Source organism: Podarcis erhardii (genome assembly GCF_964252035.2).
Source record: "Podarcis erhardii genome assembly, chromosome: 3".
NCBI lineage: Eukaryota > Metazoa > Chordata > Lepidosauria > Squamata > Lacertidae > Podarcis > Podarcis erhardii.
The window spans coordinates 56,066,457-56,081,016 of record NC_138507.1 but is presented as its reverse complement, the minus strand read 5'-3'; the positions used below and the strand labels follow the sequence as shown (position 1 = coordinate 56,081,016).

Below are 14,560 nucleotides of genomic sequence, written 5' to 3'. Positions count from 1 at the left end.
TTTTTTCCAGTTGGCAGATAGACCGCAAATTCTTTTAAAGCTCGGTGTGAGTTAAATACCTAGTTTCTTTTCACCTCTGCAAATCTACTGTTAAAAATCTGCTAATCTTTCATGACATCTCTACAGCAGAGGTGGAGAACCTGTGGAATCTAACAACCAGATGTCTCATCAGCCCCAGCCAGCATGACTGGTGGTCAGAGATGATAGGATTAACATCTGGAAGACCACAGGTTCCTAGACCAACTCCTGCTGTACAGAATTCTAGCAGTAGCCTGATGAAATACAGTTTATGTAACATTGAAAATACAACAGCACAAAGTAAGTTATACTTTACATGTTTATTACAGCTATGAATTTGTGAAGTATCTTAGGCAATATATAAGTAGCATGCTGGGCTCTGTAATAGAAGAAGAAACTGAGAAATGTACATCTGCACAAAATCAGGGTGAAGGATCTGGCTATGATACACTGGTACAGCATGTTACTAAAAAGACTCGAGAATCAAAAGAGTGAGTACATGTACAAAACACATGTAAAAACCTACAGTGTCCAAAAAGAATGACTTTCTCAAATGTTCTTTCCTGCTTATACCTGATTTTATCGGTTCCTGGCACTGTCCTTCAGAAATCGTGTCCCTTCATTATTGTAACTCTTCTGAAAGATTGGCTTCAGATTTGGCATTGTTTGTAATATTTCCTTGCTTAAGCCAGAAAAAAATTACTTTATGCTGGCATTAAAACTCAAACAAGTGGCCCTGCAACAAAATACTGCAGTGTAGAATACTGGTTTCCAGCCATTTTATCCTGTCCTCACCCCCTGGTTTTCCTCTCCTCTCCTTGAATGTTAGCCAGCATCCCAGGCCCACTGAACATGCCCAGTCCTCACTAGGCTAATTTTGGGTTGTTGTTTTTTCCTCTCCTTTTGGATCTTTTTGAGGGTGGGGTGGGGTAGACGCACTTGGTATCCAATTCCAGCTACATTTATTATTTTTTCAGTCAAGATCTAGTTTTTCAGTGTGAACAATATGTCTGTTGTGTGTGTCTCCTTCTGTTCCTGCAGCTCTCTTCTGCTCCCACCCAACCATGTTAGTTTTTCCTTTGCATCTCAATAGTTTTGGTTGGCCACTATGAGAACAGGATGGTGGACTAGATGGGTTACTGACCTGATCCAGCAGATTTTTCTAATCTTCTTGGTTTGTGCTGTGGAGTAGTTCAGGGGCTGGGTTGTTGTTGTTTTTTGAATTGGTGTCTCCCTTCCTTAGCTTTCTACCCCGCAGAGTTTTGGTACTTGTATGTACCTCAGAATTATGCTGAGTCTGCCTATACCTTGCTCATGTGTCAGTGGTATGATTTTGATTCCATAAGTATAAGCATGGGAAGACTTGGTGTTAATGTGCACCTCACATTCCATGCATATCCTGAGACACCTGTTCTTTCTGAATGACTGTTTCTGCTACTTTGTTTAAACAAGTGTGCTAGGTACCATGGAATAATGGCATGGTGTCGCAATCCTATACATGTATACTCAAGGAGTAAGCCAATTGGGTTCAGTGGGTCTTACTTCCATGTAAATGGAATTGTAGCCAAAATTGTAGAGTGTAGTTTGACCAGAAATGTTGAGAAGATATATCCTGCTTAAAACTAATTCAGATGAATTTGTACAATAAGCTCTTTACAGTAAGTACTTTACCAAAGAATGCAACCCACCCCCCTAAGTTCAAAGTTTCACTGCATTTACAGTACATTTTACAAAATGTCTCTGGAAGGAAGCAGTGTAATAAGTACAGCCAATTTATTATCTGCAAGCCTTCACCAAAAATTACTCTTTGGTGTTTTTGTTTTTGTTTGTATTTGTTGCAGTAGTTTTTTCTTCTGCATCTTTTTTTTTAATGCTACTTTAAAGCACTGTGCTGCAGAATACCTCACTGTAACAAGCTAGAGGTATGCACACAATGTTTATGCATCTTTTCTACTTCTAAGAAGGGATTCAGGGAGGGACTGTAAACTATAATCTAATCTGAAGCCCATCAGGTGGTCCAGTAAAAAGATTTCGGTTAAGTGGGATTTTCACTGTTCAGTGTAATTACATTGGTGCTGTTGGATGTGAGGACATATCTGTCCTTGGCATTAATTGGGGATGCCTGTGTGAGCATGACACTGCTGTGTGTATACTGGTGCTTTTGTGTTCATAGGTGGTATTGGATTAGGATATTATGATTATCAACAATTTCTGTGAATAGTAGCAAAATTAGAACTCAATTATAATTATTTACAACGGGTAAGAAGTGCATTCAATAAATACTAATTACTGAAATGTTTCTGTCAGCCCGGTTAGTTATGAGATTTTACCAAACAAAATATTACTGGAAGTGTTGATCACTTTAAATATAGCCAGATAACCTTCAGACAGTGGGAGATTGCAAGACGAATGTGAAAGTACCAAGGGTAAGGAGGACCCCTTGTAGAAAAGTTCAGTGAACCTCTAATGATGAGATCAATCTTAGGAACATTTTAATAGTAATTTCAATGATATGTGGATGGCCTTGTTCTGTGAGAGGAAATTAGAAATGTCATTGTGAAAAACTTCGTTACTTAATCAGTGCTTAATTGCTTTTATAAATTAATGTGTGGACTGCTGTATTTTTAATAAGCCATTTATTTACATTTAGGAATGGCATGTCAGTTTTGAGCCAACCGCACAAAGAAATAATTTTTAGAGAGCACAGATGAATGCCAGGCTATGTTCATTCCTGTAGGGTAGCCTTTGTTTATAAAAAACCAAAAAACCCAAGGCTAGATACTGTTATTTAGGATTCTCAATCTTCATGGGTTTCTTTTTTAAGACTGTAAAGGGGAGTGATTAGGAAGGCAATGTATAAAAGCACAAATAAATATCCCATATACCCTTTACTTCCCAGTACCCTTTCCCTTTTCACTGGAAGGACGGACTACTGAATCTCTAGTGGGAGGGAATTCCATGACCTGGTCACAGCCAAGGATAAGGCCCTATCTTGCATTATTGATACATCTGTTGACAGGACCACATTAAGGACCTACCCTGCAGACTACAGTGTCTGACTAGGCAGATACAGGAAGAGGCAGTATTTCCAGCATTTGGGCTCTAAATTGTTTAGGGCTTTATATGCTAACATTAACACCTTGAGTTGGGCCTGGTAGCAAATGGGCATTTAGTGCAATTCCAGAAGGATAGGTATAATAATAGTAGTAGTAGTAGTACTTTTATTGTCAGTGTTCAACCTGTGTACAATGAAATTATCCGAGCCTCCCCCTCCCAACACTCAATCTCATTGCACTCTCTGTGCTTGTCGCACAACACACCAACCCTGAAAGTCAGTTGCACTATATTATTTTCCATTCAGCAGCCTAACAGCCCACAGATAGAAACTGTTTTTTAGCCTGTTGGTATGACTGATTATACTTCTATATCTCCTGCCCGAGGGTAGAAGATTAAAGAGGTGCTGTGTGAATTGTCCCTGAGAATTTTTCTCGCTCTCCTAAGGCAACGGACTCTTACGATGTCATCTAGCGTGCTCAGGGGACAGCCCATGATATCATGTGCTGTGTTCACCCCCCTCTATAAAGACTTTCTCTCCGTGGTTGTCAAGCGAACGTACCACACTGTGATACAATATGAGAGGACACTTTCTATTGTGGTCAGGTAGAAGGAGGTCATCAATTGTTGTTTAACATTGTTCTTTCGCAAGACCCTGAGGAAATGGAGTCTCTGTTGGGCCTTCCTAACCACCTGAGTTATATTGTTTTTCCAAGTGAGGCCTTCACTAAGATAAACTCCCAGGAATTTACAGGAAGAGACTCTCTCCACACAACCCCCCCCCCCCAATATACAACGGGGCTAGTTCCCCTCAAAGTCTAAGTATAATATGATAGTGTTCTGCTGCAACTTCCAGACTGTCTTAAATGCTAGCCCCATGCAGATTGCATTACAGTAGTCAAATCTAGAGTTCAACAGAGCACGGACCACTGCAGCAAAGCTGTTGCAATCTAGGAAGGCACATCAACTTAAACTGGAGATAGGCATTCCTAGAACTGAGATTATTTGGACCTCAAGCAACAAAAGTGGTGTAGTCTTTGAATCTGCTCCTACAGGGGATAGTGGCTTCATCCAGAACAGATTTATTCCCCACCTGGCCACAACAGCACCTTTGTCTTGTCAGAAAATATATAGAACCTAAAAACACCCAAGGCAGCCTTGACTAGGTTTCCCAAAGATATGGTTTGTGGTTCAGCAATACAGAGACTATATTTTCCTGTTCTGTTGCTCTTTGGTCCCGATACTAGCTTGGTTGCTTTGTATCTGAATGTAAATCAGTTTGCTATGGCAATCTGTGACCTTTCTATTTTCCAGTTAAGTCTCCACTTTCAAGTTTATTGTGTTAAAGTCCTTAAGTGAATAGGTACTAACATTTGTATGGTTTCCCTCTAGTATGGTTGGACATCTCTGAAGGTAACTTCCCAACCATTGCTTCGCCTTAGAAGTTTCTGTTCTGACTGTGCTGCTACCAGTGCAAAGCCCCCACAAAAAGAGACCAATCACTTCCTTTTGACTGTACTTACCTACCCACAACTAAGTCCCATTGATGTTCGTGCTTAGGAGTTCAGCCTGTGTGCAATATGATTTGTGAACTTTAGTCTGTTTGTTTTTATAACATTTGTTCTGCTCTGAAGGTATAGAGAAATGATGCATTCTCTGAAGAATGTTATGATGGTTGTAGTTGAATCTTTAATTAACAAGTTTGAAGAAGATCAGATGCGCTATAAGGAAATTCAGAGGAAAGTGAAAACAGAACAGCACAGCAGTTACTATACAGATAATTGCTCTGATAGTGATTCTTCATTTAATCAGGTATGGCCATGTCTATGTAATAATCTTGTTGGGCCACCATATTTTATGCTGTTGTAACAACAAGGGTGTAAGGGGAAGGCACAGGTATGGTAAGGAATGGAAGAGTGACTAGCTGACCATAGTTGCCATTCAATCCTCCCCTGGGCTGGGCCTTACTTCCCTGCTGAGCTATGCCACCAAAATAGCTGTCATATCTAAATACACTCCCATTAGAGTTAATGGAGAGCCCTAGTTGGTTTCTGTGATTTCATCTTCATGTTCATCGTCTTGTTTGGTGCTGATGAAATCAATGAGAAATTCTTTTCTCTGACTTACACTGCCAGACTTGAGGCTATATTTTCTTTAAATTGTTACTGCAAAATCAATAGATAAAATCCATTCCATTTAGATCGAGGGCTGAAAGCCTATTGGTTTTTATGGGGTTGTATTATCTCCACTGAAAGTTAGAATACCTTATCTGAGGGCATGCATAGAATTCTTACAGCGTTAAGATTTCCCATCAACCTCAGTGCAGTTCTACACATCTCCACTGTGTGCACAGGGTACCCACAATATTGAAGTCAGTTTAAGTTGTTGTTGGCATCTCTGTGTCTCGAGAGACAATGGAGTGCTCCTCCAGGGGTGTAGTCAAACTGCTGTGTTAGCAGCACTGAAGTGACCTCCTGGAGGTGCAAGCCTGGGCAGTGTGTATGGAGGTCCTGGGCTGCCCAGATGACAAGACCCGCACTCTTGGCCTTGCTAATATGGCCCAACGGAAAGCAGAGCTATACATTTGACACCAGCTTCGCTGCAGGAGTTGCTGGAAGGAGGCATACAACTGCCTTAGGGCTCAGTACGCCAGAGCCTGTCTTCACATGCAGGCGGAAGCGTCTAATTCACTAATTCCATCGGCTATCTTCACTTGGTTTAGCTGGCCAGCTGTCACATTCTGACAGCTTCTAGGAGCCACAGGTTAGAGCTGAGTGCAGGGTGGGGACCAAAGGTGTACATGCACCCCATACAATTTAAGTACTAAGCCTAATTACAATACTTTACTTCCCAGATAAAAGTTAGTAAACATTTTGAATATTAATTATGTACTTAAACCTTCTCAATGATCCCTCCATTGCAGGGGTTAGACTAGTTGATCCTAGGGTCCCTTCTAACTCTACAGTTTTATGATTCTGTGATTTTTTTTTACTGGGAGCAGCACTATAAAGTTTAGGTCTTTCCAAAATGTCTGACCTTTATTTCTACAAAATGTTATGGTTGGTAAACCATGTATCACATGTTGTATAATTAAAAATAGAAAGGATATTAAAAATAGAAAGGTAGCATTTTTCCTTATATTTTATAATTAACAATACCCCCTTAATATTTCATTAAGATAATGTGGATCCCTTAAAGATAATTTTTATTTCACTAATAATAGCTAATTATTATAGGTATTAATCTTTTTAATTTAATGAGTTACTTAATGAGCATTTTGCAATGTGTTACAGAGTTATACATTCATGAATCAAGAACAATTGCAACTACTTGTAGAAAGGCTTGATCCGGCACAACCTAAGGAGGTGAGTCTAAAAGGCATTAGGACACACCCACTTAGACAATACTTTTTATTTTAGCACATCTTAAGCTCACGTTGCTTGAGTGAACTTGGATAGTCTCATTTGGAGGGGGCATGATTGGTTATTAGTTCTTTATACAAATGTGGGCTTGAGACTTAGGAAGAGGAAGGTGAGATCTAGACTCTAAGGAAAGCAGAAGTATGGAGGCATTGTGCAGGAGAGCTAAAGGTGGACAACATATAGAGGAGGGTAGACTATTCTATGGTCCACTGGTTGTCCTCCCCCCCCCCCCCACCGTTGCACCAGAAGTGGTTTAGTCATCCTGGCCACATGACCCGGAAAGCTGTCTGTGGACAAACGCCAGCTCCCTCAGCCAGAAATTGAGATGAACGCCACACCCCATAGGCGCCTTTGACTGGGCTTAACCGTCCAGGGGTCCTTTACCTTACCGTGTGTGTGTGTGTGCGCACGTCATCAATTGGTTGAATATTTCTGTTTTAATATGATAATACTCTTTGTGTTTTTTTAAACCCATATCTTATCTTGATGTTGCAGGTGCGTCAGGAAGCTATGCAGACATTATGTTCTGCTCCTCCGTCTGATATATTAAACTGTGAGAGTTGGGCTAATTTACGTAAACATCTTGCAACAGCACTTTCAGATCCGGATTCCAATTTCAGTGTAAGGAAATTATTTTTTACCATTCCTAATGTATCGCTTGGTCATAATTTATATAGTGTTCAAAATCAAAGCACATGCAAAGATTTTACGTACCTCTCAGAAATTCCATGTAGAAAAGTGACTATTGGGATTTTAAATGAAGCAGGTTAAGTATGTCTTTCTTTATAACTACTACTACTTCCTTGAATAGCATGCATAAAATTATGTGTGCAGCGTTTTAATTGTCCCTGTTGTATCGCAGGGATTGGGAAGCTTTTCTGTTTGGTAGGCTGAATCCTGAGCTTCCCCACAAGCCATTTTGACAGGTGAACAGAGCTGTCAGCCTGTCAGTCACTTCATACCATTACAACATCAGGTGGCAACTTCAGGCATGCTCACTGTCAGTGCTGATGGGTGATCACAGCGTCGCTGCTTGCAAAAGAATAATTGCAAGCTCAGTTTAAGCTCCTGATTGTTCCTTTGTAAGTACTTCCTTACCTACCCCACACTTGTTGCCACATATGACATGGTTTGGGGAAAACAGCCTTACGGGCCCCCATCTGGCTGGGTTTCCTCAGCCACTCTGGGCGGCTTCCAGCAGGAGATTAAAAATACATTAAGACATCCAACTCTATGATTCTATGATTCTATCAGTCATTAAAAACTACCCTAAACAGGGCTGCCTCAAGATGTCTTCTAAACTTTAGATAGTTGTCTATTTCTTTGACATCTGATGGGAGGGCATTCCACAGGGCAGGTACCACTACCAAGAAGGCAAAGTTACAGGGAACCAGGCAGAGGGCCTTCTTGGTAGTGGTACCTGCCCTGTGGAATGCCCTCCTATCAGATGTCAAAGAAATAGACAACTATTGTTTGATACAGTGGTGGTGTGTTCTCCCATCAAGGTAACTCCAGATATTGAGGGAGAGGTCCCGTAGGTACATTTTGGCATGGCCTCTATACAACGTGTTTTGTGTATTCAGTCATACCTTGAGTTGAAGTTGCTCCAGGTTGAGTGCTTTTGGGTTGTGCTCCGCAGCGACCCAGAAGTAATGGAACACGTTACTTCCGGGTTTCGCTGCTTGCGCATGCACAGACGGTCAAAATGACGTCACGCGCATGCATAGAAGCGGCAAATCGTGACCCAAATCGTGACCCGCAGATGTGCAGACGCAGGTTGCATTTGCTTCAGGATGCGAACGGGGCTCCGGAACGGATCCCGTTCGTATCCAGAGGTACCACTGTATAGCCTGTTGTCTGTGTGTTTATATATAGGCCCAGGTCCTTCAGCTGTCAGTATAGGGAGTTATGTTATTATAACAATTTTCAGCTTTTGCACAATACTCTATTTAGAATGAAAAGTCTACAGGTGCATCTGGTGTATGTTAGAGCTACAGAAGCCAGTGTGGTATAGTGGTTAGTATCAGGTTCGGACTATAGAGACCCAGATTTAAATCACCATTCACTCATGAAGTTCACTAGGTAATTTTGGGCTACTGATCGTCTCTCAGCATAAACTACCTCACAGGGTTGTTGTGAGGCGGAAAGACAACAGTTCGAAACGCCTTCGAAGAATGCTGGGTAAAAAATGAAATGAAATAAATTAACAAGTCAGATATTCTTTATAACATTGCTGCTGACGCAGAACATTGAAATTCTGTTTAGATTTTATGAACTAGCTTTCATTTTTACTGTTTCAGGACAAAGTTTTGAAATTCTATGCCAAGACATTTTCTTCCTCTCCACTAAATATGACAAGGGAACTGTATACAAGTTTGGGTAAGTTCATTAAGTCAAATGGAGAAATGATACTTGCTTTCTGTAGCCAGCAACCATTTTTTAATTTTGCCTCTTAAATTATTTGTCAATTATTTATCTCTTTACAGCAAAGTATTTAGAGATGTACTTCCTTTCTGAAGATAGTTATGTTCCTACCATATCAATAGGTATTGATATAAGCAACCCAGATATAATCCGTTTACTTAAAAAGGTACAAATCAGTTTTCCCATATTTCTTTTTCAAATTTAGTTATTTTCCCCATCCAGTCTTTAAAAAAAGCAAACAAGCTGTTTTTCTTTTATTCATAGATACGTCTGCTAAATGAGTACCAGAGGGAAGTACCATCTTTTTGGATTCGTCATCCAGAAAAGTATGTCACAATTATCCAATTGTTTCCTTAGTTTTCATTTGCCTGTTGCAATTTCTTTGTGCTAAATTACTAAAATCAGTGATTTATTAAACATGAAATACTACTGCTACTCATCTGTCTTTCGATAGTGAAGTTTCTTGGTTCCATTGCTTGCTGTCATAAGTCAATCTGTGTCTATGAGGACAAAGTTCCTTGACTTAAAACTCCCCAAACCAATTATTCTCTTTGTGCTATTTAATCTATGCCAGTTGCTGGTTTCCTGATTTGGATTCTACAGGTGACACTTCTGTTTCCTGTTTGGTGATTTAGGATCACAATCACTTTTCCCTTTCAACTGGTCTTCACAATATTTAAGCATGGAGAATGGTGTTCTGCATACTCTGAATTATTATTGCAGTTTAATTCCAAAATGTATTCACAGTACCCCAGTAAACATACAGTATTGCTCATTGTAACATTCTTAATCTCCTTTTGAAGGTGACTTTCTTTTGGTGTATAGAAAAAAATAGTACATACAATTTATTGACTTTAAAAAATCATATTCACAGTAAAGTAGAAAATATTAAAATGCGTCTGATTTCTTTCCCTTTTCAAATTCCTTTTTTGAATGATGGAGAGTCTAAATACAAATGGCATCAGTACGAACATTGGGATTTTATTTAACAGCTCGTTCTTTATAACATATTTAGGTACATGGAAGAAATAATGGAGAGTACGCTGTCACTTCTGTCAGCAAAGCGTGAGTCAAGCCACCCTGTTTCTTTGGATCCCGTGTACTTTTTGGCTCTAGTCGATCTCAAGGCTGTTTGGTTTAAAAAATGGATGGTAAGCAAATGTATGTATTTTGCTGATTGCAGCTTCTTCTGTTAGTCCTTCAAGGTTATTGCTTTGTTGATAATGCCTTGAGCTAATAATCCTCTTAGTCCTTTTCTTCAAGAGGTTGATATTGAATGTGTCAGTGTAATGCAATAGATGAGATAAGTTGCAATTTCTGAGGAATTGCACGGAAGGTTGCAGGTTTCTCCTTCATCTGGCTTATTGGGAATGATATGGGCTCACCAGGATAGAATGCAACCCACAGTAACATTTCAAACTAAACCAAACCAAGTTAAGAACATAGCAGGAGGAGGACTACTTGTATTTTAAAAACCCCCAAAAAACTCGAACTACAGGAATACTATAGCACTCTGCTAGCACATGATGGATGCAACACTAAATCCCACCGTAAGCAAATTAATTGCATGATCCCTACAGTGGAAATGCATCTTGGAGGCATGGTGTCTGGACTGGGCTTAAGAAATAGATGACTTAATCTATTACACATGTGGAATGTCCCCTTGTTTTACAAGGCTGTAGAGCAGGGGTCAGCAAACTTTTTCAGCAGGGGGCAGGTCTACTGTCCCTCAGACCTTGTGGGGGGGCCGGACTATATTTTGGGGGAAAAACAACAACAAATTCCTATGCCCCGCAAATAACCCAGAGATGCATTTTAAATAAAAGCACACATTCTGCTCATGTAAAAACACCAGGCAGGCCCCACAAATAACCCAGAGATGCATCTTAAATAAAAGCACACATTCTGCTCATGTAAAAACACCAGGCAGGCCCCACAAATAACCCAGAGATGCATCTTAAATAAAAGCACACATTCTGCTTATGTAAAAACACCAGGCAGGCCCCACAAATAACCCAGAGATGCATCTTAAGTAAAAGCACACATTCTGCTCATGTAAAAACACCAGGCAGGCCCCACAAATAACCCAGAGATGCATCTTAAATAAAAGCACACATTCTGCTCATGTAAAAACACCAGGCAGGCCCCACAAATAACCCAGAGATGCATCTTAAATAAAAGGACACATTCTACTCATGTAAAAACACGCTGATTCCCAGACCGTCTGCGGATTTAGAAGGCGATTGGGCCAGATCCAGCCCCCAGGCCTTAGTTTGCATACCCATGCTGTAGAGTGTGGATGGTGAACTGAGGGCTCTCCATATGTTGGACTGAAACTTCCACTACCCCTGACCACTGGCCATACTGGCTGGGGCTAATGAGAACTGAAATCCAGCAACATCCACCCCTGCTGTAGAGAATGGGTAGAATTGTCCTTGGTGTCAACAGGCAGTAGTCAAAATGAAATTAAAATAGTGCTGTAGGTTTACAGACAATTTGAACTATGTTTTCCAGTAAATACAAAGCACTTATTTGCTTCTCTCCACACCTATCTCCAACCCGATATATATTAACATGGACTAGGCGCTGTGGGTTAAACCACAGAGCCTAGGACTTGCAGATCAGATGGTTGGCAGTTCGACCCGCTATGGGGTGAGCTCCCTTTGCTTGGTCCCTGCTCCTGTCAACCTAGCAGTTCGAAAGCACGTCAAAGTGCAAGTAGATAAATAGGTACTGCTCCGACGGGAAGGTAAACGGTGTTTCTGTGCGCTGCTCTGGTTCGCCAGAAGCAGCTTAGTCATGCTGGCCACATGACCTGGAAGCTGTACGCTGGCTCCCTTGGCCAATAAAGCGAGATGAGCACCGCAACCCCAGAGTCAGTCACGACTGGACCTAATGGTCAGGGGTCCCTTTACTTTACTTTTAACTTCAGAACTTATTGTGCAATTTTGATCTTGTAATCAGTTGAAAAATAATTGAATCATTTTTATTTTCTACTTAGTGCTTTAAGTGTAATGTATGTCTGTTTTGTCATTTTAGCATGCATATTATAGCAGAACAGTGGTGCTAAGGCTACTTGAAAAAAAATACAAATCTTTGGTGAGTCTGTTTTTTCATCAGTCAATATCCTTTCTCATCAATACAAGGAACAAAGTACATATCAGTTACAACTGAACCAAGACATATCTTAAGATATTACATACTCCTTAATTGATTTTTGTTTATCAATATGGCCATTTAGGAAGTTCAGTTTCACATTCTAAATATGATGTTCTGCAGAGACTTTATAATTTACACTACTGCCTGTATATACTTCTACCAACTCAAAATTAATGTGAAAAGGGTCAAATGCAAATTTGCTAATGATGTGAGTGAAGTGAATCTTCATTAATAGAGGGAATTGTGCAATAGGCATTTCCTGTCAATTTTGATATACCTTGTCGTTTTATTCATCAGATTATTGCATCTGTTGAGCAGTGTGTTTCCTATCTTGAAACTTGTGAATCAGTGGTTGATAAAACAGGCAGGTTTAATTCTTCCTCCACATTGCATAATGGTAAGTACTTTTTCCATATGCTGAATAATATATATTTATTTGAAGTCTTCTTTTTTGCTTACATTTTAATAATATGTGTAGCACTGTTCCAGTAGTGCTTTTTATGACAAATGTTCAGAATATGTTCTATCTCAGAATTTCTAAATAACATTTCAGCTGTGTGAGGCTTCCCTCCCACCTAGAAATGGCAAATCCAATTTTTATTGGTGGTTGCATTTTTTGTGATCTTGGCAGTTTTCTTTATAAATACATTATTGCCCATGATAGCAGTGATTGCTTGGACTCTAGTATACAAGAACGAAGCAAGAGACAGCACAGGTTTATTGACATGAACTGTCTTGTCTTTCAAGGTAATAAACAGAAGAATTTTTACACTGGAAAAGAATTGCAGTACATATATTTTGTTCATTCCCTGAGCCTCTTAGGAAGATTGTTGATATATAAACAAGGCAGAAGACTGTTTCCTATTCAGCTGAAAAACAGAAAAGGTAAGTGCGTGTTAAAGAACATAGAAGCATAGAAACATGACAGTGTGTTCTGTTAGGGCCATTTTTCTAATGCTTTTTCAGCTTTGGTTCTGTTGTTTGTGGGAAAGGGCTTATAGGTATCCAAAAGAGATTGTATAACAGGGTGTAAATTATGTGGCATAAATTATGTAAGCGGAGCATTATACCATGCTGCTCTATATAGAAGGATCACACATAAATTCCTGTCTCACTATTTTTATCTGGATTTTTAAAAACCTATTTATAACAAAACTTTGTTGTTTTCTGTAGCAGTGGCGAAGCTGAGATGTTTATCAGAACTAACATAGTGGCTCGATTTGGACATAATGCTAAACCATAGCTTAGTGCAGTGTAAACAACCTTCGGTTCATGCACTTTTATTCTCTTCAACCCATCTTTCTTGAGGAGGATTCAAGGAAGCATGTATTTTCTGTTTTCAACTAACTGGTGTTTATTGTTAATGTCCAAACCTTGGGAGTGAAGAGAAGTTACCAGATCTGCTAGTGTGCCAGTTCACAAATTTGTATGGACACACCTATTGCGTGTACCTGTGGAAAAATGGGGAAATTAGAATACTGCTTTTGAGTTCTTTGCTGGAGACAATGACAGGCACTCGAGACAGAATTGCATTGCACTGGAATACCTTGCTTCCTTTGGGGAAGTTATCATGGCTCAGTAAGAGAACTGACATCAATGGAACTGGAACTCTGGTTAGTTTAAACTATAGTTAGTTACAATAAGACAGCATCGAATCACAGTTTATGATTCTCCAAACATGGCATAGTTTAAATTAATCAGTTTCCCTAGGTGGGATGCAACAAAACTCTAGGTCATTTAACCCGCAATTGCCTGTTTTCCACCTCCTGCTGTTGTACTGGAAGAGGAGGGTGAGGACAAGTGCCTGGGGCTCGCTTGTACTTATTCATGCAGCGCTGACTTATGGTTTTTCCAAGGCAGGTTGGTTTAGTGTGAAGAAGTACACATTATCATCTTACACAATCATCTAAATATTCTTCCATCTGTCCTCCTTGGCCTGTGGCTCTTACAAAAAAAGTTTGATTACATTATTTTCCAGGAGGGAAAACATGAACCCAACAGTTTATTTGACATTGCTAGAATAGCTCTACCAGTAATAAATTAAATTAAATGGTTTCTGTCTGTGAAGCAGTTGGAAATGGAAGAAAAGCTACAGCAATTTAACTTAAATTTGTATTCAGGTATTCGTTTGTTGTTCCTAATTAAATTATAAGTAACATGAAGTTATTTTTCCCATTCTCATTTTTGTAGATTTGATGTCCTTGACAGACCTTGTCGTAATGTTTACTCGTCTTATCTATTGCGCCCCAAATTGCCCAAAGACTCTTACAGTGCATTCAGGTAACATTGCCCTTTATATTTGCTCTGCTATTCTTTAATTTTCTTCTTTGAGATTAAAGGTTTGTTCACTTCCATATTTCTTAATCATTTCTGTGTCTGTAGACACCATGACATCATATTTAAAGTGAAAACTGAATGACTCTTCACATCTGATGGGTATTTGAAACGGTGGGCTTGGCAAGAGGGAAGAAATATCACTTGTT

General features: G+C 39.7%; 1 protein-coding gene across 5 annotated transcripts in view; it reads left to right on the top strand.

Annotated features, from left to right (window-relative positions):
• The window catches only part of TBC1D32 (TBC1 domain family member 32), a 71,968-nt gene that overhangs the window by 3,587 nt on the left and 53,821 nt on the right, over positions 1 to 14,560 (top strand). For 4 of the 5 annotated variants that reach the window (XR_014155042.1, XM_081856127.1, XM_081856126.1 and 1 more), the window contains exons 3-14: positions 348 to 509; positions 4,707 to 4,884; positions 6,366 to 6,437; positions 6,990 to 7,115; positions 8,795 to 8,873; positions 8,981 to 9,084; positions 9,183 to 9,244; positions 9,934 to 10,069; positions 11,958 to 12,017; positions 12,375 to 12,474; positions 12,825 to 12,962; positions 14,268 to 14,357. Coding sequence is in view for 4 of the 5 variants with exons in the window: in XM_081856127.1 (XP_081712253.1) it covers positions 348 to 509; positions 4,707 to 4,884; positions 6,366 to 6,437; positions 6,990 to 7,115; positions 8,795 to 8,873; positions 8,981 to 9,084; positions 9,183 to 9,244; positions 9,934 to 10,069; positions 11,958 to 12,017; positions 12,375 to 12,474; positions 12,825 to 12,962; positions 14,268 to 14,357 (1,307 nt within the window). In the remaining variant the exon portion in view is untranslated. Of the gene's footprint in view, positions 1 to 126; positions 319 to 347; positions 510 to 4,706; positions 4,885 to 6,365; positions 6,438 to 6,989; positions 7,116 to 8,794; positions 8,874 to 8,980; positions 9,085 to 9,182; positions 9,245 to 9,933; positions 10,070 to 11,957; positions 12,018 to 12,374; positions 12,475 to 12,824; positions 12,963 to 14,267; positions 14,358 to 14,560 lie in introns of all 5 variants that reach the window. The other variant, XM_081856128.1, reaches the window with a different exon arrangement.